At 43.8% G+C, this 24734-nt stretch overlaps 1 protein-coding gene across 1 annotated transcript; it reads left to right on the top strand.

The window, feature by feature from the left end:
- The first annotated feature begins 1044 nt into the window (after positions 1 to 1044).
- Positions 1045 to 24734, top strand: LONP1 (lon peptidase 1, mitochondrial). Its single transcript, XM_069789972.1, has 18 exons — positions 1045 to 1440; positions 3653 to 3741; positions 4151 to 4270; positions 6828 to 7056; positions 7606 to 7667; positions 8242 to 8371; positions 8762 to 8845; positions 10556 to 10776; positions 13304 to 13442; positions 15570 to 15748; positions 16915 to 17002; positions 18447 to 18569; positions 19343 to 19459; positions 19746 to 19886; positions 19972 to 20137; positions 21154 to 21362; positions 22687 to 22851; positions 24345 to 24734. Exons 1-18 carry the CDS (start codon positions 1060 to 1062, stop codon positions 24507 to 24509), a joined length of 2808 nt encoding a protein of 935 aa, XP_069646073.1. The 5' UTR covers positions 1045 to 1059; the 3' UTR covers positions 24510 to 24734.

Below are 24734 nucleotides of genomic sequence, written 5' to 3'. Positions count from 1 at the left end.
TTGCAGAAAAAGACCTGGAAGTCCTGGTGGACACCAAGTTGAACACAAGACAGCAACGTGCCTTTGCCACAAAGGCGGCTAATGGGGGCTGCATTAGAAGGAGTGTTGCCAGCAGGTCAGAGGAGGTGATCCCTCCCCTCTGCTCAGCACTGGTGAGGCCACACCTGGTGTGCTGTGTCCAGTTCTGGGCTCCTCAGTACAAGAAACATGGACATACTGGAGACTCCAAGGAAGGGCCATAAAGATGATGAAGGGACTGGAGCATCTCCCACGAGGAAAGGCTGAGAGAGCTGGGACTGTTCAGCCTGGAGAAGAGAAGGTTCAAGGGGATCTTATCAATGTATATACATACCTGAAGGGAGGGTGTAAAGAAGATGGAGCCAGGCTCTTCTCAGTAGAGCCCAGCGACAGGACAAGAGGCAACAGGCACAAACACAGGAGGTTACCTCTTAACACAAGGATACACTTTTTTACTGTGAGGCACAGGTTGCCCAGAGAGGTTGTGGGGGTCTCCATTCATGGAGGTATTCAAAAACTGTCTGGACATGGTCCTGGGCAACCGGGTCTAGGTGACCACTGAGGTCTTGGCCTACTGAGGAGAAGGATGGTGCAGTGGCTGAAGACACAATCACGGGATCCCCCGAGCAGGGCCCTTTCTCCAGTGGGAGCTGCTTTCATTTTTGGCTTTTTGGCTGCACACCCCTCTCCCTCCACGTCTCTCCACTCGTTTCACCCGGGGATGGCTCGGCTTCCGCGCACCCGCTACCCCCAGCTGGGGAGCAGAGAGGCTCACCGGTGACCGAGCTGACACAACGGCCGCGGTGAGGAGACACCTCAGGAGGGCGCGGGCACTCGGCCGCCGTCCGTCCCCTCAGAAATCCCGCCCAGCCCCCGCACGCAAGACCGCACGCTCGGCCGGGACCGGGGCGCGAACCCGCGACCCCCAGGTGAGCTCGGGACGTGCGCGCCGCCACGCGCCCCTCGGCAAGGCGGGCCCTGGCGCTGCCGGCGCTTGCGCGCGGCGGCGGAGGAAGTGTCGCAGGCGCGCGCGCCGGCAGCATGGCGGCCGCCCGCTGCTTGCGGCTGTGCGGGCGCTGGCGGCCGGCGCTGCTGGGACCCGCGCGGCGCCGCCTCTTGGCGGCCGCCTCCTCCGCGGCTCCCCCGGCCCCGCTGGGCTCCGCGCCGCCGGCCTCCGCCGCCTTCAGCGTTGGCCCGCGATGGCACCAGCGGAGCCCCGGCGGTCTGGCGGGGGGCGACGCGCTGGAGGGCGGCGGCGGCGGCGGCGAGGACGGTAGCGGCGGCGGCGGGGCGGACGCTGGCGGGGCCGGGCCGGTCATGACGGCGCTGACGCCCCTGCTCGTCCCGGAGCATTTCCCCAACGTCCCCCTCATCGCCGTGACGCGCAACCCCGTCTTCCCGCGCTTCATCAAGATCATCGAGGTGAGGGGCCGCCGAGCCCAGCCCGGCCCGGCCCGGCCGGCGGGGCGGTCCCGGGGCCGGGCGTTCGCTCTCGCCGCCCCGGCCCGCTCGGCTGGAAGGAGCGAGCCGGCCGCCGCCAGGGGTGTCGGGGCCGTGGGGCGGGCGACGGCTCCGGGGCGGTTTTGCAGCGGGTCGCCGAGCGTGGCTTCGCCTGGCCTTGGCTGAGAGCCCTTGAAGGGGGGCGGCTGCCCTTCGGCCGGGGTTTTCTGGTGGGCGGCGTAACCGTCCTTGACCATACGCACAGGTGCATGAGGTATAGCCTCCCAGATTCTGGTAGTGCCAGCGCTGCTTGTCTCCTCAAAGCCACACTCTTCGTCTCTTCGGGTTTCTTTTAATCATAGGGCGCTGGGGAGGGTGGAAAGGTGTATAACGCTCTACAGCCTTCTGCTTCTTAGTGTTTATTTCTAGCTGTGTAGCCTGCCCATGCTAGAATAGTAGTTTGTTTTGGGATAGTTACAGACTTTGAGTTTCCTAAGTATTGCATCAGTCAGTAATGCTTCTAATGGGCAAGGGCAGTGATTCGTGCAGAAAGTCTTTCAGAGTTTGCTGTCTTCTCTGTGTTCTTTTGCTGAAGGTTAAGCAAACGTGTCCTTGGTTTAGCTTCGTGGGCTTGTGTCATAGCACCAAGAACAGTATTTGTGAAGGCAGTAAACTGAGCTGCACGAAGAAAGCATGAGTTCAGTATAGAGCAACACTGCTACGGTGGGAGAGCATGCTGAGAGATAGGGATGGTAATCCCAAAATTTCAGAGTGTGATCTTTCCCCTCTGCACCCCTATATCTATATTTAAGAGCCATAAATTTGATCTTTGATATGTGACTTGAGCTTACAGACCAGAAATACTTTTCTCTCCTGAAATGCAGCCATTTTGGAACAAGTACTCATATATTTGCACCTCACTAGTATTTTACCAATCTGATTTTGGAGTAAATGTAACAAGAACTGAAGCAATATTTTCCTGTTCCAGTAGTGTTATTTATCATAATGTTATTTCTACTGTGGTATTTTTCTGCATGTCCAAATCTAATATGTGAAACTTTTAGTGTCTTCATAGATGTGTTGGGGGAAGGAGAAGATTTTATACTATTATGATCTTTAGGCATGCAATCCTATGACACTTTTACATACAGGTCATTAATTTCAACACATAGGTCAACAGTTTCTTACATTAAGATAATTGTTAAGTGCTCTCTCTTATCCTGCGAATTCATTGTGCTACCATTTAATACTTCCTTTCCTGACAATGTGAAGTCTCTACAGTGAATATGGAATTACTAATTTTCTTCTCTCTGTCAATGTCTGTGACACTAGCAAGCATAGTTTTGCTAGACATTGTGCAAAATTAAAATAGGTGTGCCAAGATTAGAATAGGCCAACAACAGTGGTACTGCTCAAGCTGCTCTGTCAAGACTATGCTGTTTACTCTCAAAAGTGTTGAGCAATGCAGCTTATGTCCATCACTTTGAAAGAACACTCAGTGGTCAGTAGTGTGACTTTGTGCAACAGTAAAATTCATGAGAAGGTATTTTGTCAGTCACTGAGGGTTCAGCCTGCTGTGATAGCAATTACTGGTGCTGGGAGATCTGCCAGGGGCAGATGTGTGGCATCCAGAGAGCAGAGGGGAATAAGAAAGTAAAACAGCAATAAATACTGGCTGGGACTCAAAGCAGGGACTCTGGTAGTCTGGTGGGAGTAGGAGAGCAATTGAGCAGAGGGGGCTTTGGAGAAGAGGGTTTAAACTAGATTGGGTGGGCAGAATTCACGCAATTGAGGGGGAAGATTGGACTAGCACCTCAGTAGGAGTGGAGAGCCAGGACGTACAGGTATCAAAGGGGAAGGGAACAGTGATAGCAACAGAAACTCTTACAAAGTGTTGCTCAAGTGACTGAGAGGTTTCTTGCTCCTAAGACGTGTACAGATTAGGCCTAGTTTCTGCCCCAGCCTTCGAGCTTGTCTTACGTACTCAGTGACTTGTTTTAAATACTCAAATTTCATGTTTCTCTAATATTCTTCTGCTTCCATATTACTGTCCCCTAATGAGGGCAAGACTAGAAAAATACGAGATTAGACTTCATAATTCTGTCATAGGGTTTCACCATGCCTGGCCTTACACACTGAGGATGCAAAGCTTATGGAAAATCCATCTCTGACTTCATACCTATTGTTGTCCTAGGTAAAAAATAAGAAGCTGGTTGAGCTGCTGAGGAGGAAAGTTCGTCTTGCCCAGCCTTATGCTGGTGTTTTTCTTAAAAAGGATGATAAGTAAGTTGTTTCTCTTGATCTTTTTAAAAATAAGCTATTTTTATGACTAGGCTGTGTTTACACTAAAAGCTATGATCTCAAATTCCCTGCCTTGGATAGTATTACAGAAATTGTGTATAGGCTTGGACCATCCTCTTACTATGACAGTTTTCATTGCCACCACCAGCACTGCTAGGAGCTTGAGTCTTGCTTTAGAAAAGGCTGTTATTATTTGGGAGGGAGATGAACCATCCAGGTAGTTGGGTGATTTGGAAGGGGGCTACATGGTGGTAACAGTGGGGATGAAGTGAAGTGGTTTTGCTTCTGAGTCCAGTTTAAAGTTCTGCAACCAGTGGTGGTTTCTTTCTTTTTCAATATTACCTGCTTTCTCAAGATTCTGAATATCTACTCCAATTTTTTTCCTCAATAGCAATGAATCTGATGTGGTGGAAGATCTGAATGAAATCTACCAGATGGGAACTTTTGTACAGATCCATGAAATGCAGGACCTTGGAGACAAGTTGCGTATGATAGTCATGGGACACCGAAGGTAATTACTTGTACTTCCACTGCATCTCACCAGACTTCTTTATGAACAGATATATCCCTTTATTGTTTTCACCACATATATGCAATTTTGTACACAGCTTGTGTATGGCAAGCTTTTGCTTTGTTACTACAATGTATCCTGATAGAGCTCTGGTGCTCCAGCCCCAATATTCTGTGTATTATTGCAGATGCAACAGGTTAGTCACAAAAAGTAAGAGCTAGTGCCTGTCATTCTCATATAAATTGTCATGTGATGCAAGCAAACATTCATGAAGCTGAAGTTTAGGGGTTTAGGTTTAGTAATGGTGAAAAAAATTCTCTGGAACTAATTCAAGACAGTATTTTTGCTTTTTTAAAGAAAACAAAAAAAAAGGCGTTCCAGAACAGTAATTATGTCTTGTCCTAGAACTGAATTGAAGAGAATAGGATTATTGTTGGGAATATAGGTTTAGCTATTTGTGTGAAGTATTTTGAGCTAAGACAATATAAAATTGTGGTTTTAAAAGTGTCAAATAATTAACTTCCATTATAAGGGAAAATACAAGGACAGAAACATGGCGGGGGAGACAGATTCAGGGTGGGTTTTGCTTTGAAGCATTGTTTTTTTCCTCCCACTCACTTTGCTTCAGTTACATTTGTTCTGGACAGCAAAGAATGGGCAGTACTTCTTGAAGCTGAATTTGTGTGAGTTTGCGAGTCAACTCCTTTCCAAATGAAGTCTTAGACCTCCTGCTGCATTATCAAAGCACAACCTTGTTTGATTAGATTTTGGAAATAGGCAGCTATTGGATTTGGTTTACTTGTAATAGAAATATTTCTCTATAACTTGGAAGGTGTTGGAAATTGGTCTTTATTTATTTGATTGAGACACAGAACACTGGTCAGTCATGTCCATAGGAACCACACTGGGTATCAGATCTGAGGAGCACGCTGCATTTACAGGATAAAAATATAGAAAAGGAAACTCTTATATCAGCAGCCAAAATAATGAAATGTGGTGTCCTGCAAGTGTGGGTCCTCTCATTTCTAAATCCCTCCTTTGGCTCTCCCCATAAACCTTCTAGCATGCTTTCAGGGTCAGAGCAGCACATGCTGACTGGCCTGCTGGCTGCTGCCAAACTCTGTTGCAGTTGCGCTACAAGGGGATGTTCTTCTACCCAGCAGCTGATTTCCACCACCAGCACCCCCATCTTCCAGAAAACGTTTTTGAACTTAATTGTCTGTGACTCTATTCTGTTGACAAGAGTAGTCAAAACTTGCTAGTGGCAGACAGTTGGAGTAGTTGAGGAGGTCTTATTTTTTGAAGGAGATCACATGGAAAATAAGACCTGCACCCTGCACATAATTGCAATTATCCCGTGAGCTGGGAGTCTGCTACACCACAAGATTTTTTTGGACTCCATATTCACAGCCTAGAAAGACAACTCTGTCAAAGGCTACTGCAGTTCCTGAGTGTTTGTCTAGCACTCATCTTTGGTGGGGAAACCTTTTAAGCCAGTGGAGAGGGCAAGATTTTGATCCCTTTCTGGAGAACTGTAGATCATAATCTGTATTGAAAACATCTGACATGAGGTTGTATGCACAGCAGGCAAAATTCAGAAAAGTTTAAAAACAGTAACAAGGAAACAAATTTTTTTGGAAAGTGATTATGCCATGTGATCTAGCCTGTCCCTTTTAGGGATTAATACTCAATTAATTTTGTGGAATATACTGTGGGTTTGATCTCTTTAAAAATCATAATCTAGGAAATCTCCTTGTGTGATAGACTAAAATTTCAAATGTCTAGGTATGGAATGACTTCAAGGTCCATTATACACACAGTATATAATATTTAGTATTACAGTAGATAATGCAGCAGATGTGGTTTGAAGCAGAGACTGATTGTTGAGAATCAGAAAACTGAAAAAGCAGAACATAATATTCAGAATTAAAGTGAAACAGTGAACTTGCTTTTCACGAGAGACAGAAGAGGGTATAAATCCACATCAGAGTTATTGGTTCATGTAGCTAGAGAAACTAGCTCCTGAGCAGACATACTAACCGTGATGCTTTATTAATTGTTCTGCTCTTGTGCTGCAACTTGTCACTGAGAAGTCAGTCTGTGATACTGAGCTTTGTGTGCATGTGTATATTCACCAACATTATTTACATTATTTTTCTTTTAATCGTTAGAAATCTGGTCTTGTAGTTCTGCAAAAAAGCTAACAAGGTTTATGACAAAGGTGCTGTCAGCTGCCCTTGGCCTCTCATTCATGCACCAATAGGCTAATTCAATGGTCAGTTAACTTTTGTGTGGCAACTTAACTGTAAATTTACTTAGTAAGTCCTATCAGTATCTACCACTTGATTATTACTGTTTTACTAAATCAAGCCTTATTTTGACAAAATGAACCAAAAGCTAAGCCTTGTCAAAACACGTACAATCAGTCACCTTTGTCAAAGTTTGAACTTTTAATTTACTTAAAATACAATTTAGACTCTTTCCTTTTCATGCTGAAGAGCTGAAATCACATATAACAGAGGGCAGTTGATTGTAGCTGGTTTCTTCTGGCTTTCAGGATTCGTATAAACAAGCAACTAGAGGTTGAGCCTGAGGAGCCTGAGAACAAACAGAAAATTAGAAGGAAACAGAAGCGCTCTAAGAAAGAGGCTGAAGAGGAGCCTGGAGCAAAGGACCAACCTGTGGAAGTGGTACTAGATCCTGTAGCTGCTTCGTCGCAGGAGGTTCTCATGGTAGAAGTAGAGAATGTGGTTCATGAAGATTTTCAGATTACAGAAGAGGTGAAAGTGAGTGAATTAATTATACAAGCCTGGACTTGTCCTGTAGAATTGCACCTACATTTCATGCTTAAAAGGAAGAGTTCTAAAATCGGGCTTTAATTTCAGAAACCAGTTCCTTCTTCTCACAGTCACTGCATGAGGGGATTATATGAAAATAATGATTTTTCATTACAACAGCTCAATTCCTTAGAACTGGTCACTTCAAAAAGTTGCTGAATGAGTAGGTTGGGCTGTGCTTAAATCTGTGTAATATCCTCTATCAAACTGCTCCAAGGTGACTTGAGTGGTCAACTTGATCATATCTGCTGGCCAAGAACCAGTTAAGTTTTGTGCATGCAGGAAGCCAGCCTATAGCCGTTCTTACGTTTCCTTGCCTCCTAGGAGGAATAACTGCCCCAACACCAAGTACCGTTACAGCACACCGTTGCAGATGGGTGACCAGGGGTTGTAGTTCTGTGCTCCCATGCTGGAGAGGTTGGGGAATGTCATGTTTGTACTGAGGCCTTGTCTGTCCTTTTCCAGTCTTTATTGATTAAATTTTTATTGTGTTTATAGGCACTTACTGCAGAAATTGTCAAAACAATCCGGGATATCATTGCCTTGAACCCCTTGTACAGGTATGTTTTCCCATGCTGTCCTGCTTTGGGAGCATCGTGTTCTCAGGTTGGAGTATGCCTTGTCCTTTTGCTGTAATGAAGAAGAGATATTTGATGAATTGTCACCTAGAATTTTGTCTTGGGATGTAAGATTTATTATCCATTGTTGGAAACGGAGGGGAAGTTGTGAAAACCTGATGTGAAACTTAAAATACAAGGCAGGATGATAAGTCCTATGGCAGGTGATCTGGGTCTAAGTGAAGGTCATTGCAATACGTGTCATGGTCTGATCCATGTAATATGAGCATAGTAAGAGTCTTAGCATACTAACACAAAAAATTTTACATAACTTTTAAGAGAGCATTTCATATATTTGGTTTTATTTATCAGCAATCGTTCCTTCATCGAGTGATTGATGTGTTTGTTACTGAGTACTGGCTTAGTCAAATTTAAAAAAAAAGAGTTATTTTGCTATGAAACTGAGCTGTGTTTAATTTCTTTACTCTGTCATAACAAGTAAATCACTCCATAAGGGTACTCCCTTGTGAATGTGAAAGTTCACAGAGCATTTTGGGTTTTATTACCATTTTTTCAGAGAGTCTGTACTTCAGATGATGCAGGCTGGACAACGTGTGGTAGATAACCCTATCTATCTGAGTGACATGGGTGCAGCACTAACAGGGGCCGAGTCGCACGAACTTCAAGACATCTTGGAAGAAACCAGTGTAAGATGAAGCTTTTAACTAAAGCTATGCTAACTGAATCAGAAGTATGTCTGTTATATGTTCTTTACCAGCCTCAGTACAGAGGGGACTTCAGTGCTATGTTTGATGATAGATTAATACCAGTGACTAGGTTCCTGTTGAACGATATAGTAAGTCATTAATAACTTGACTTAAGGGAAAGGCTGGATGCTCTGCATCTTCGGTGGCAAATAATTTTCTTTTGTGCATTGGTTGCATGCTGTGGAATTGCTACACGTTTCATTTTTCCACATCTGCAGGTGCTGGAGAGTTCTCCCAGACAACCTGTTGGAGCTTTTTATTCTCCCTTTCTCACTGGGAGTTGACAAGAATATTGTGTCTGAAAACTCATTTTGTGTCTTTCTTTTCCAGATTCCCAAACGGCTTTACAAAGCCCTGTCCCTTCTAAAGAAGGAGTATGAGCTGAGCAAACTTCAGCAGCGTCTTGGAAGGGAGGTAAGTTTTCCAAGTAACACATACATTGTATGAGTATGTATTTATATCATGTCCACCACTGTGATGCTTAGTATGGCCAGTGACGAATTTTAAAGCAAGACAATGGTACACACTGTAAAGGGAGGTCATTTTAGAGTTAAGATTTTATATTCTTCTTCCATTAGAAATGCAATTTTTCATGCACATTGTAAAAGTAACAAGACATGAGGCTATAGCATCTGCTGTTGAATTGTGTCCAAGTTGTAATTTCATGCAAGCAGGTAAATCCTAGAGGACTGCAGTTTACCAAACACCTGTGTAAAAATATACAGCGTAATACTGTATATAGCATATAATAGTGTAAATAGCACAATGTTATTTTAAAAGACCCTCTGCTAACTACTGTGAACTGCAGTAGTTCCAGACTGTTGTAAGTTTTAATCAGAATACAATAACTGCATCAAAATGGTAACGAAGTATAAGTAGTACAAAGATTTGCGTATACTGAGCTAAAAGTTCCTGGGTTTATTAACTCCCAATAATTGTGGCTTTTAAAATTCATGTTAAGTGCAAAATGCTTTTGGTCCGGGGTAGGAATTGTTGGAGACTTCTTAAGCAAATTGGACACATGCAGTCTGTGGGTGCAGATGGGATGCATCCAAGGATACTGAGAGGACTTATCAATGTCATTTTGTTGCCTCAATCATTTTTAAAACACTGTGGTGAACGGGGAGGTTCCTGGTAAGTGAAAAAAGGTAAATGCCATGCCCATCTTCATGAAGGAGAATCAGGGAGACTACAGACATGTCAGCCTGCCCTCAATCCCTGGGAAGATTTTGGGGAAAATCCTCCTGGAAGCCCTGTACAGGCAAATGAAGGAGGACATGATTTGGAAGAGCCAGAAGGGATTTTTCCAGGAGCAAACTGTGCCTCATCAACCTTCTTGACTTCTCTAATAAGAAGGCCTAGAGTACAAAGGGAGAACAATGGCTGTTGTATACCTTGACATTAGCAAGCCTTTGTTGTGGTCAGCCATAGTATTCTTACAACCAAATTGGGATGTTACAGGCTGGAAGGAAGTAGTATAAGGTGGGTGAAAAAATTGGCTAGTCTACTGGGCAGAAAAGGTTATGATCGACACTGTAAAGTCTAACTGCAACTAGCTACTAGTGGTCCCCCTCAGGGAATCAGTAAGAACCTCCTCAAGTTCAGCAAAGAGAAATTCATAATCCCACACCTGGGTTGGAATAACCCAGTGCAACAGGACAAGGCTGGGTGCCAACCAAATAGAAAATAGCTTTGCAGAAAAGGACTTTGAGGCCCTGATGTACAGGAAGCTGGCCATGAATTAGCAGTCTGTCCTTGTGGCAAGGAAGGCCAGCTGCATACTGGGCTCTATTTGCAGTTGGGTAGACAGCAGGTCAAGAGAAGTTATTCCCCTTTATTTGGTGCTAGGGAGATCACGTCTGGCTTACTCTGCCCAGCTTTTGGTCTCCCCAGCGTAAACAAAACATTGAAGTACTGAGTCATGGCCAGTGGAGACCACTGAGATGTGGAGGGAGTTAGAGTATGTCACAGAGTCACTTTTTATATTAGAACATGCTGCAAATTATTTCCAAGTAGTATTTTCAGTTGCTGAAAAGGTCATAACGGAGAAGTATTTGGAAGCATTTCATGTTTGATGAGTTGTGCCAGGAACAGAATAGTTACTGTATTTGTTGCTTTGTCTAGGTTGAAGAGAAGATAAAGCAAACACATCGCAAATATCTTCTCCAAGAACAATTGAAGATCATTAAGAAAGAGCTAGGTCTGGAAAAAGAGGACAAGGATGCTATAGAAGAGAAATTCCGTGAGCGACTAAAGGACCTGGTAGTGCCAAAACATGTCATGGATGTGATTGATGAAGAGTTGAACAAGTTGGGCTTGCTGGATAATCACTCCTCAGAATTCAAGTGAGTCCATGGCTGTGTCCTCTGCTGTCAGGGTTAGTTGGGAGAATGAGAGAGATCAATACAATTCTGTGAAGCTCTTGCCTTAATAGTTTCTTTTCTCTTTTGTCATAGTTGTTTTCCTTGAATGTAGCATGTGATCACATCCTAGCTATAGGATTGTTCTCCAAATCTCCTGTTTTATCGTAGTTTACCTCTGTGGACTTCCGGAGGGCAAACTTTGGCCTGTTCAGGACACTGGTTGAGAGAGTCCCTTGGGAGACAGTCCTGAAGGGCAAAGGGGTCCAGGAAGGCTGGACATTCTTCAAGAAGGAAGTCTTAAAGGCTCAGGAGCAGGGTATTCCCACGCGCTGCAAGATCAACCGCTGGGGAGGACGACTGGCCTGGCTGAACAGGGAGCTTTTGTTGGGACTCAGGAAAAAAAGGAGAGTTTACCATCTTTGGAAGAAAGAGCAGGCAACTCAGGAAGAGTACAGGGATCTTGTTAGGTCACGCAGAGAGAAAATTAGAAAGGCAAAAGCTTAGCTAGAACTCAATCTGGCCACTGTCGTAAGAGTATATCTGGCCTATATCAGAGATAGTGTGGCCAGCGGGAGCAGGGAAGTGATCGTCCCCCTGTACTCAGCACTGGTGAGGCTGCACCTTGAGTACTATGTTCAGTTTTGGGCCCCTTGCTGCAGGAAAGACATTGAGTTGCTGGTGCGTGTCCATAGAAGGGCAACAAAGCTAGTGAAGGGCCTGGAGCACAAGTCTTATGAGGAGCGGCTGAGGGAACTGGGGTTGTTTAGTCTGGAGAAAAGGAGGCTGAGGGGAGACCTTACCGCGCTGAAAGGAGGTTGTAGCGAGGTGAGTGTTGGTCTCTTCGTCTAAGTAACAAGTGATAGGACGAGAGGAAATGGCCTCAAGTTGTGCCAGGGAAGGTTTAGATTGGATATTAGAAAAAATTTCTTTACTGAAAGGTTTATCAAGCATTGGAACAGGCTGCCCAGGGAAGTGGTGGAGTCACCATCCCTGGAGGTGTTAAAACACATGTAGACGTGGCACTTCAGGACATGGTTTAGTGGGCATGGTGGCATTGGGTTGACAGTTGGACTCGGATGATCTTAAAGGTCTTTCCCAATCTAAAGGATTCTGTGATTCTTTTGATCGTTTTAGGTCTTCTCTTGCAGCCTAACACTGTAGATAAGAACTGTGCTGTCTGTTCCACCTCAAGAAATGTGCAGTGATTCCTTCAGCCCTGAATTTTGGCTCTTCTCACTTGTTCTTAGGTGTTTTCGTTAGATGTGAGAGAAGAGAAGCTAGTTGCTAACACGTGACATTGGCTAAGCTACCTGAGGTGGTCCCTGAAGTGTTGGGGCAGGGCTGGAATTGCAAAGGAGTGAATAGCTTTTGCCACATAATCCATGACATAGATTGTCAGAACCTGAGCTTTCTTTGAACGTTTGTCTGTTGAGGTGGTTTGTGCTACAGCAGTCAGTGTAGTCATCAGCACTTTAATGTCCTGGATCTTTGCTTCTAGAATAAAGTATCTTTTATGGAGTAAAAGACTGTCTTTGAGAGCAGGCGTGATTTGGATGAGAAACATCTTGATAATCATACACGAGGAGGAGGAGGAGGGAGGAAGCTAGGAAAGACACACTGGGCTTCACAGCCAGCATAGTACCTTTCCCTCCAAGTACTAACAGTGGTAGAAGTTTGCAAAGGAAGTACTTGGGAGAAAAAAGCCAAAGCTCTTGCTGTGGCAATTGCCTTTGCCTTAGGGTGAATCCTGGGACCAGCCAGCCAAGCATGAGGAGGCTGTGCTTCTCTGTGTTCATGACTGTGCACAATTTACTGTTTAGTGCATCCTGCAGACCTCCCTGTACATTTGAATCGCTGATCTGGGTGTGCGGTTTTAGAACAGATGAGTGCTGCTTTTACACACTTGTGTTCTTAGTAACAGTCTGTTTAAACTGATTATCTCTACTGTTAGCTTCCGCACTAACATCCTTATGCCCCAGTCTTAAATCTTTCTCTGTCGTGTTGTACATCCAGCTGTGTTTCCTTGCTTCTGAGCCAGGAATCTTTCTTCTTTACGTTGTCTTGGTCCACTGGGGAAACAAGAGGAAACTGGTTTTCTACCTTTTAAGTTTCATGACCTGATCCGAACAGTTGACAGTAGTGCAGAGCTTACAAACAATCCTGCTCATCTTCAGACAGGAACCAGCCCAAGATCAAAAAATCATACAGGGAATTTGTGTGCAGAAATCCAGGTCTTTGCATGGTATGTTGGAGGTTCTTTGTCTTGGGAAAGCAAAAGCTGTGAAAAAAAGCTTTGATTTTGGAGGGGGGCAGGGATGGACGGACAAGGGAATGAAGACCATAATGAAAGGTTAGCAATGGCTGCCCAGGTAATGATGTTCTTTTCATAGTCTCCCTTCCATGAGTAGTTCATATCCCACTTGTTCTGGAGGAGATTATTTTGGAAGGCAGTGGAGGAAGTTGTGAGTTGGTTGTTGTGAAATTACTCTCACTTGTGTATTTCTCTTAGTGTTACACGGAATTACTTGGACTGGCTGACTTCCATACCATGGGGTAAGTGTAGTGAGGAGAACCTGGAGCTGACCAGAGCCCAAGCAGTTCTGGAGGAGGATCATTATGGAATGGATGATGTCAAGAAGCGAATTCTGGTAAGGCAGGAATAGGCAGTGTGTCCCATTTGACACTCTGCTTAGCATTGAGCATTTTGCATGTGTTTCACATTGCAGCTCTCCATTGAATTGTGTTAATTCACGGATCAAACAGAAAGCTGCATGAAAGAACAGAACGTTCTGATGTTCACTTAATGTGTTTAATTACTTGAGGCAATGAAGGTCATATTCTGATTTTGAACTGCAATATACTGTTCTGCTACTTAATGCTGAGCAAGTGAGTAAGTGTCCAAGGGAAGCAGTCTCTGGATTTTAATCAGTTTGTTGAGAGACTATTAAAATTGTTCTTCTTGACTGGCAAAGGTACTGCCTTTCCAAAACATACTGGACCTCTACTCAACTCTAAAATTAAGAGGGCGTAAGTTAACTAAGATGCATGTTTGCCTCACAACCTTTACCTGTCCCTCAGAGTTGTGTTTGATGCTGAAGGGTTTATAGTCTGTGCAATACAGCCCTCATAATAAGCAAACAGGGTAGTTTTCAGTGTTGCCTTGTTCCACAACTTGTGTCACTTTTGCCTGAGGATGTCCTGCCTGTGCTTGCTGTGGTTAGGGAAGCTATTTTAGATAAGACTAGATACTTGCAACAAGTTGCAGCAACTTCAGTGACTTTCTGTGGGAACTGCCTTCATTTCCAGGGGACAGGAATAGGCTCCTCCTTGTAGCCAGCTAACGCATTCAAGCAGTGAAAGACAATCCCAGTGCTGGCAGGATTTGTATCATACTGGGCAAGTGCATCAAAGTGCGCAGGGGAGGGGAGACAGGTGCAGTAACTGACTTTGCATTAACAAATCGTGGTGAGAACTTAGCAGATTTGGTGAAGCTGTTGAGTGTAGCTAGCCTTCAACTTGGGCGTTTCCTTCCAAAGAGTGTAGTAAGGCAGTTTCTCTTACTTTTCCCACATGCTATATGTAGTAGAGCTTTGTGTTACCTTGGGGACAGCACTTAGGCCTCCTCAGTAATTATTGTGCACAGAAGCCATGTAGGCATCTCCTAAGCTAACAGTATGATGTCATTATATATAATGCATAGTAAATTCTTAGACATCCTGGAATTCTGCTTTTATTAAATTGTTTTGTTCCAGTCTCTTCTAGAAAAAGATAAAGGTTGTGAAGTATCTCCTCGCTGACAGCCAAAGGGGGCTTCTTTCCCTAGTAGTGCCCAAGACTTGCGACTAAATCCCTCTATCTGATTTATTATTTTGAATGATTTGTGGTAAGGCTGTTGTTGAACACTTGCAAGCAGATAACCCCTTTTGAGTATCAGTCTCTTAGGTTGCTTGTCAGCACTATTCATGCTGACTAGGCCCAGCCTTTATATAGAAATAGATAGAGTTGCATCATACAGGTCTGTGGCTTTGATTATTGATGTGATTATTTCAACACATAGGAGATTCCCCAGTTGTAGCAATGCAAGCAAGGTTGATGATTTTAAGGTACTGAGAAATACCTACACAGGTTTGAGCCTTAATTAGATTGGTGCTATTGTCCTTGTATAGTATTGCTCTGGAGTTCAGTGCTGTAGGGGGAAGAGATCAAGGCTCATCTTTGCTAAATAGTTGGCTTGTTACAGGGGAATCACATCTCTGCTCACTTGCACAGTGATTTCGTCACTGTAAGCACATGAGCAGTTGAGACTTCAGTTCTGAACCATGATCTTTTCATTTCTCAGCTGCTGAGTGTTGAGGGTTGCCTAGCACAGGGGTGTGAAAAGATGCAAGCTTAACTTGGCAAAGAAGTGGTACAGTAGGAGATGATCACTTGTGGCTTTAGAGACTCAGGTGAGAACTAGGGAAGCTGGGAGAAGAACTAGAAGTCTGTCTTCCCGCTCCAAGACAGTGGAGAGAGAGCAAGACTACTTCTCCTGGTGAGATGAGTACAGAGCACAAAAGCCAGGGACAACCAAGTGTGTAAATAACCAGAGGGAAAAGAGGTGCACCAGTACAGTATCCTTACTTAGCTTCTCCCCTTGCCGTCCCCAACAAATTTGAGGACCAGTTTTGTATATGGTGCTCATTTTTTAATAATTGCTTGACCTGATAATAAATGTGTTTTGGTGTTGCTGCAGTTGCCCTTTGTTCACTACTGGTGTTTCGTCTGTTCTGCAGGAATTTATAGCAGTCAGCCAGCTGCGAGGATCCACCCAAGGGAAGATCCTATGTTTTTATGGACCCCCTGGGGTCGGCAAAACCAGTATTGCCCGCTCCATTGCCAGAGCCCTAAACAGAGAGTACTTCCGCTTCAGTGTTGGAGGGATGACTGATGTAGCAGAAATAAAAGGACACAGGTCAGTGTAACTTGAACAGTTTCTCTATCCAGCAATTTTTACTTATGTTGTCAAAATAGGAACCTAACTGAAGTTGGACTATGTCTATAATTTTCATCTCTGTTCTGCCAACCCTTGCTGATAGGAGTTGGGATATAGGAAGAGGTGAAAAGGATAGCAAAGGGCAGAGTTTGGAACATAATCATATTCTAAGTGCAGTCACTTCCTGCTTCTTTTGTATGCTTATAGGAGGTCTTTGAAAAAATGCATGAGCTACCCAAAAGCATTGGACTGATGCCAAATGCTAATTCATGTCTGTCTATAAATGCCAGTGCTAGGGAATGGTGTCAGTTTGGACAGGGCCATTCACATGTTCAGGTGTGATTAAGACTTGGCTTCTGAATAACAAGGAGGGAGGTGTTGCATGAGGAAAACTGGGGAACAAGAATATTCATGTGGAGAACAAGATGACGTGAATACAAAAATCAGTAGATCAGACCCTGCCACAGGTTTATTTTCCTTCCACATACACCTTAAAACTAGCAGTGTTTTCAAACTAGTAAGAGTAGCTGTTCTGTGGTGTTAATTGAACTTGTGAGGTTCTGCCCTATATGATGCAGAAGCAAAGTATTTTATATACTTCTCAGGGTGTTCTCTGCTCTGTGCTTCTTGGCATTCACTCTGTTGTTACCCTCTTGTTCTGCTTCTGTATGTTCCTGGATGCCAGTTCCCTCTAGCAGAAAGATTGTGTTTTGCTGTTAGCAGTTTGTTCCTTCAGTGTATCTTTTGATTTACACTGATCTTCTGGTTTTTGTCCCTATCAAGTGAGGGAATGCAACGTTCCCTTTTCTAATGTTTCTTTACCCAAACCCCAAGAAGTCACTATTCAAACATCTCTGTTCTCAGCCATACCTCTTTGCTTCCCTCTAATGTAAAAGTGGTTAAAACTAAAGATAAAAACTGCAGTCCAGGAGTATTCTGTCAAAATGCATGTCTGATCTCTACTGGAAACAGACTAGATGGGTCTTGGTGGTTTCTATGGTGATAGAGAATCCTTTTGATATATGTAGAAGAAATAGAGACTTGTTTCCCAGCAGGATATACCTGTTCCATCAGCTGCATGCTGTGTTGTGTGATGTGTGCTGTAGTTTACAGTGGTTCCCTAAATACAGTCTCTGGTAAAACAGGAGGACATATGTTGGAGCCATGCCAGGAAAAATCATCCAGTGTCTGAAGAAGACCAAGACAGAGAATCCACTTATACTGATCGATGAGGTGATGTACCTGGTCTTTCTTCTAGTTTTTGCTCTTAAAAACATGTATCAATTCTTGACCTCAGTAGGAAAGGTGAAGCAGTAACTCTCCTAAAAATCCCAGGGTTTTTTTATTTAAATGAGGCTGGGCTCTCAAGTTCTTTGGATGACAGTGATACCTTAGACCTTTTGTTTTCTCTTCCTATAACAGACTTCAACTTTAATATCTCAGTTGTGCCCTTCTCATTAAATTGTAGCTGTTTGGATTGCAAGGATCCTAATGGAGCTGGCTGCATATTCAGAGGCTTCAGTAGCTCTCGTGTTCCTACCTAGGTGTGGGAACATCATTGTGAAGAAAAACATTATTGCTTATGTGATTATTAGAAAAAGTCACTCTCTCAGCTCATCTAAAGCAAGACTGTAAGGAGTAGATGCTTACAGTCAATTTGTGGTCTGATTTGAGAATAAAGTGAGTCAGGGCTACCAGCCTACTGCTTTGTGGAAAAGCACATAAGGACAGGATATATTGGCAGGTGTTCAGAACAGACGAAAGGTCTCTCTAGCCTCCTTGTGTGCCATGCCTGGGAAAGACCAGCAGCAGCTGCCTTGGGAATGGTATGGGGGACCAAGAAACTGGGTAATGAGTCGCAGTGTAATGTAACCAACAAGTATCCTGATTCAAAAGGTAATGAAAGCTGTAGGTCATGGCACTTTTACTTAAGTGGTGTTGGTGAGGAGCCTTGCATTGGCTGTATTAGCAAATTGCATTATGTTCATCTAGTTAACACTACTCTTTAGGGAGAAAAAGCAGTGGAGAGTGGCCCTGTTGTGACCTCTCCTTCTGAGGGACATGAACATGCTGAAAGAGACAACAACCTTGGACATGGTCCCGGGCAGCCAGCTCTTAAGTGGCCCTGCTTGAGCAGTGGGGTTGGACAAGATGACCTCAAAGTCCCTACCATCCTCACTCAGCCTATGATTCTGTGAAAGCAGCAAAGGTCACTAGCTGAGCTGTGATGAGTGGCTGTGTATAGGCACTTTGCACTTTGGGCAGAGTAAGGAGAGTGTCTTAGCTTACCTATTAGGGAAGTGGTACAAGCTAGCACCCTGTAGTCCTCCCACTGTGGAGTAAGTATTTTGGTCTGTGAATACAGCTTATCTTAGGTTAACATGTAGTAGCCCACTAATCCATGATAACTCACTTGCTTTTGATTGTATGCACATTCCCTGAGACTTCACAGTGCTTCTCTACAACATTGTTAGTCCTGTGTCTTGTCAGGTGTGTCATGAGCTCACACGGTAGGATAGTGGGGACTTGGGTGAATACACGGAAAACTGATAGACTGGTGGTGGCTGTTTATGAACAAACACATGAAGATTTTCAGATGGAGCCTGGAAAGAATCTTTGAGTGAGAATTTATTGTGGTGAGAAACTTCTTGGAGTATTTAAAGTTTTTCTCCCATAGGTGGATAAAATAGGAAGAGGCTTTCAAGGGGATCCATCCTCAGCCCTTCTAGAGCTGTTGGACCCAGAACAGAACTCTAACTTCTTGGATCATTACCTTGATGTTCCTGTGGATTTATCAAAGGTATTTCTCTCTTCTGCAGAGGTTGTAGAGCTGGAATTTATGAATGTGTATCAATGCAGAGATTTCCTGTCCATGAAAAGATGTTGATATTTTAGTCAGCTGGAAAGTCATACGGATGGGATTGAGACACGAGTGGTATAGTTTTGTCTCTGCAGGAATTGGCTTTAACTGAAGTGTCTGTACATGCTTAACAGAACACAATGACCAGCGTATGTCCTATAGCCCTAACTCCCTGTAGAGCTAGGGACACAAAGATGTGTGGTATCAGGTAGAAAAGGCAGGAGCTTTTCTTCTACGTAATGATTGGCAGAGTTGCTATAAAGTGAGGTAGCCTCATGCTGCTGTCAAGCTTTTGAAATTGGTTGTCTTTGCACACTGTTGCACTTTTTATGCAGCTTACATTAATTGCAGAATTGATGGATTAGAAATATATATATAAAATTTGGTCACTTCTGTGCTAACTTCATAGAAGGTAGAAATAACTTGGAAGTGACTTCTAGATCTCCCCGGGCAAATAGTTTCCTGGTCCATATCAGACCATTCAGATTCCACAGTTTGTGCTGTGTGTATTTCTAAACATTTATTTTGGGGGTAAGGAACATCCTACTACATAGTTCTAAAATCCAAACCCTTTCCTGTAATAAAAACTAGATTCCACAGAGATGATCTTGCTCCAGCCCTTCAGGCAGAGAAACACAGACCTGAGGAACTATTGATTGGAGTAAAGCAGCAGGTTAATGAAAATGCTTAATAGGATGTTGTAATACTTCCAGGTACTTTTTATTTGTACTGCCAATGTAACAGAAACCATTCCAGAGCCACTGCGGGACAGAATGGAAGTGATCAATGTATCAGGATATGTAGCAGAAGAGAAACTTGCAATTGCAGAGGTAAGAGAAACCACTGGTGTGCTGTGAATTACGTCTGATAAAATGTTTTTGGCAGATTCAGGCTTACGTATTTACAGCCAACTCTGTCCAAAAAAATTAGGCACATTGCATTTTGGACAGAGTTCCTCTGATTTGAACAGCCAGTTAAAGTAAGGCAGGTGTTCCTTAGGCTGTGGACTCCAGAAAGTGGCATTGAGCTAGTAGTAGAATGAAGTTGAGTGAATTGGGACCACCAGGCTTTTGTCACAAATACTAACAGAAGTATGTGGGGGATTATTTCTTTCAGAGGTACTTAGTCCCTCAAGCGCGAGTTCTGTGTGGCTTGGATGAAAACAAAGCCAAAATCACATCAGACGTCCTGACTGTTCTCATCAAGCAGTACTGCAGAGAGAGTGGGGTGAGGAATCTGCAGAAACAAGTAGAAAAGGTGAGGGAAAGTTGTGTGTAACTATGACCACTGTGCTTCAGCCTTCTCAGCTTTTTCTACAGAAACAAATTACTGTCTCACTCAGGTATTGAGGAAATCTGCCTATAAAATTGTGAGTGGAGAAGCAGAGATGGTCCAAGTAACACCTGAAAACCTGCAGGACTTTGTAGGAAAGCCAATCTTCACTGTGGATCGCATGTATGAAACCACTCCTCCAGGAGTGGTGATGGGTCTGGCCTGGACAGCTATGGGTGAGACAAAATGACTTTTGGGTTAATGTCTACACTTCCGTATAATTTTCAGAAATTGAATGTGATAGTCAAACCGAATTTTCCCTGCTGAGTCCAGTGAAGTTCTTCCACTGGCACCAGTAAAATTAACTTCTGTGGCTTTTTAGATCCTGACTACTTCTTCCTGAAGAAAGGACCCTTTCTTATTCCCTTACCCAGGGTCATTTTAGCTTCAGGCCAACATGTTTTCTCTTTATGCTCCATATCCCGTATGAACCGCGTACATTAGGAACAGCAGTAACTAAAAGCATAAGCCTTTTCAGAGAGGACAAGACCTTGTCTGCTTCCTTCAAAGCAGGAGGTGCCGTTCTGACTTATGGCACAGCTGAGGCATGCTATATCTCTTCAGTGATGTTGCACCACTGACTTAGCTTTCAATGTCAAGGGCAGATACAGGTATTCTAGCACTCTGTTGGGGTGGGTGCAGTTGGCTAGTTTACCATTCATTGGATTACTCCCCTAGTAACTTGGGGACTTATATGCACCACAGTACGGAAATACAGCACACAGCAAGGGATATGACCCCTGCATACCCTAACTGACCTTGGGTAGAACTGAAGTAGTTAAGAGGGAAATTATCAGTATGGTGGAGAAGTTGAATAGATGTCTTAATACTGGAAGGCTGAACTGGCTAGCAGGGTGTTATGGTATGAGCTCATCTTACTTTTTAGTTATGAAGAGCCTGAAACCATTATAAGAACTGATTATTTCCACTAAGTAGGGGTTGCATCCATATTGGTGGAGTGTGAAGTCCAAAAGAGCAATGAATGGAGACTGTCAGTGCAGTGCTGTTGAGATTCCTAGCTAGCCTTCCTGAAGGGATTCAGAGAGCAGGTTTCAACTGCTCTTTACCTAAGAGCTAGTGTCTCATCAGAGAGCCCCAGTTCCAAATTACTGACATTGCTTCTGCATCACCAAAACCTCCTGGTTTGATTTTTCCTTTAACTTTTCTCAGGATGTTGTTTTTCTCTTCTTAGGAGGTTCCACTCTGTTTGTTGAAACATCTCTGAGGCGACCCAAAGACAAGGAGAACAAGGATGGGTCCCTTGAAGTAACAGGACAACTGGGAGATGTAATGAAAGAGAGTGCCAAAATAGCTTACACGTTTGCAAGAGCCTTTCTGATGCAGAAGGACCCCAACAATGACTTTCTCATGTCTTCCCATATCCACTTGCATGTGCCAGAGGTAAACTGATGCAGAATTCACAGAGCATGCATAGCAGCTAGGCTGGTTTGCTCCACCTAGACATGAAGCTGGAAAGCACTTCATTTGTCCATATGTTGTGCAGAATGCCCTTTTAGCAGTAAAACCTAGAAAAGACAACACTTTCCTCAGGATCTTGTGAAATCATTCTTACGAGCTATGTTTCCATTCCTTTCTGCAGCAAGCATGTGGCAAGAATACAGGGGCTTGGATAATGCTGTAAGGAATCCTAGACTTTTGTTGTAGCTGTTGGCCCTGTCGTGCTGGTGGGGAAACCGTGGCATAGAGATAAGCAATTTGAATAAAAGCTTGTATGCAGCTACAAGGAAACCAAAGTTTAGTTCTCTGTTACCAGGCCTTCATAAAGGCTTCAGATCATTTACACTTAATTGAAAATACTACTCTTGGCCTCTGTGCCATGGTTTCTAGTCCATATAATGGCAGTGATTGCATTTTCCCAGTGTTTGGGACTGAAAATAAATGCTCACAATGCTCAGAGGGTCTCATACACTGTAACAGCCTTTGGGCAGGTGCATTACCTTAGGCAGGTTTTGTATTATGATTGTGCCCAAGCTTTGCTTCTGACCTATTGCATGCTTTAACCTAGTCCACAGGCTCCTTGTCGCAGCTTGCTCTGTGTCTGTCCAAGTACTTCATGTTATCTGTGTGTTCATTTCCTGGAGGATCAGAAAACATCAGACATTATCTTTGCCTCTGATCCCTCTCAAACATTCATTTCTTCTGCTCTTACCTCAAAGATCTGTTTGGTCTCAGATAAATCCAGACTTGTCACTAGTTCAGGCCTGGATTTTGTTGGGTTTTCTAAACTGAATGATCTTCTCTGCCTTGAATGATTTTCAGTATTGTCCTCCACTATTTTGTAACTCTTGATGCTCACTTCCCATGTGATGCTGACCTCTGTTCCTTGTTTCCATGGTTGACTTAAGTCAACAAAAAGCTTCAAAGCATTCATGCTCTGGTTTTTTGCTCATGTTGCTTATTCAAAGTCCTGAGCCTGATAAGTATTGTGGTGGCATTGGGCCAGAAACCAAACTGTAGACTCATGGATTATTCCTCACAAATAAGGTGAGGATTGACATAGTTGTTAATAGATCAGCCAATTCAAATAGCAGGATTCCATCAGTCACACTTTGTAAAAAACCTTCATGAGACCCCATGAAATTGGGGCCATGTTCAAACAGCAATGACAAAGGTAGTGTCTGGCTTTGCTACTCTTTGAATGAACTAAAGGTAGGGGCGTTGTGCCTTTTTTTTTTTTTTTTTTTTTTTTTTTTTTTTAAAACAGGGAGCAACACCAAAGGATGGACCAAGTGCAGGATGTACTATAGTAACAGCTTTGCTATCGCTAGCCATGAATTGCCCAGTGAGGCAGAATGTGGCCATGACTGGAGAGGTGTCATTAACTGGAAAAATTCTTCCTGTTGGTGGAATCAAGGAGAAAACTATTGCGGTAAGAGCTCTTCTCTTGTCTCTGTGCCATCATCTGTGGGAGAGCACCCTCGACTGGGCTCAGCAGTGACTGGGACACCCAGAGTGATTGCTCCTGTAGTGGGAGAGGCAGTGATTCAATACGCACTGTGGAAAAGCCTGCTGGGGGAACATGGGGATCTTGCCTGTGTCTCTGGCTGTGAGGAAGATGGGACCCCAGGCTTTGTGCCAGGGCATCTGTGTTGATCTAGTTACTAGACTGGTAGAATTAAGGGTAGAAGGTATCATCTGGCTGTTAAAGCTGTCTTCTCTAACACAGACTGGCATGGTCCAATAATCTGTGCTGGGTTGAAGTACCTGTTTAAGGAGGGCATCCAGTGTAGATTTGATGGTATCTGTAAGGTATCATCCTTAACATTAAGGCTGTGTTGCCTAGTTCCAGCTTGAATTTGTCTGACTTAAAATTTCACATAGATATCCCTATGTTTTTCTGGGTTTAGATGGAAGGAACTTTTAATGTCTTGCATTTTCCCCTGTGAAGTTTGTTTTAGTAAGCTATACAGATCAAGTTATCTGAAGCACTCTTGCAAGCACTGGATTTATAGTGGTGCTTGTTTTTTTAGTTTCAACCATTTGCAGTTTTCAGAATTCTTCTCCAAGCATTGCATCTCTCTCTGTACTTTTCATCTGCACAGCTCTTGCCTACATAAGCCTTGCATCACACACATTTTTGTGTCTTCACGAATGGTATTGGCTCTTTCAGTAGCCTGTTGAGCTGGGGCTTCACATCAGTGTTCTGTCCCCAAACCTGTTTGGGCTACAGCCTTGTGCAATGGGATTCCTTTTCCTCATGTGGCTTTAAAATGGGCAATTCTGTATTTTGTTCTGTGGTAGTCATTAAAGAAGGACTAACATATGGTAGGGATGTCTGTGGCACTGATGACTGGCTGCACTTGGACGAGCGCGAGTGGCCACCCAGGGGTAAATGCAGGATCACCCACAAAGTGAGTGGGTACAAACCTGCCACTTCATGAGCGGGCTCCACTTTCTGTGCTCCTTCCAATGCAGATGTCCATATCAAAAGGTTCTGTAGAAAGGTGCTATGGGCCATGCATGTTGATGTGGTGGGTTGGTCTGATAAGCTGTTTCTAATTCCTCCTTTTATTCTAGGGTTTATCCTCACCCAAGTTGGAAAAGATTTTTTAATTGTTCTAAACAATCCCCCAATGTGCTGACGTAGCCCTTCTAAAATATCTGCTGCCACTTCAGCTGTCCCTGCAGCTGAGAAGGTGGGACTAGAGGGTGTGTGTTTTGGGGGCCTGGGGAGATCTAGAACATGATCCGTCCTTAGTGACATCTTCTGTAAGTAATGCCCTTGCTGCTCTCCAAAGTAAAGCCAGATCATGCTCTAAATAACTGTTCTTGTTCTTGGTTTCTAAAGCGGAAGAGTGTGTTTCTAGTAGATTGATGGATTTCTAGGACTCAACAAACTGCATAACTTTCTTTTCACCATAGGCGAAGAGGGCAGGTGTTACCTGCATCATTCTGCCATCAGAGAATAAAAAGGATTATTACGACCTTGCTGGATTCATTACAGAAGGACTAGAAGTGCATTTTGTTGAGCACTACAAAGAGGTATTTGATATAGCATTTTCAAAGCTGGATTCTACTGGAGGATGACACTCAACAACCTAATGGCTGGAAGGTGGTCTGTCCCTTAATGCTCAGCCCCCACCCAGAAATGGGGTGACCTGGGGAAATCCTGAAGTGGGACATGGAGCTATTGCTGCTGCGCAGCTGCTGAAATGAATTATGGCTTTGCTAGAATAAAGTATTTCTCACTCTTTAATATTGAATTATGATCCACATTAAGTATTTCCAATAAAATTGTGAAATTTTACCTAA

This window comes from Haliaeetus albicilla, chromosome 8 (genome assembly GCF_947461875.1).
Source record: "Haliaeetus albicilla chromosome 8, bHalAlb1.1, whole genome shotgun sequence".
Classification (NCBI taxonomy): Eukaryota; Metazoa; Chordata; class Aves; order Accipitriformes; family Accipitridae; genus Haliaeetus; species Haliaeetus albicilla.
The sequence above is the reverse complement of the archived record's forward strand: the minus strand, read 5'-3'. Positions and strand labels throughout refer to the sequence as shown.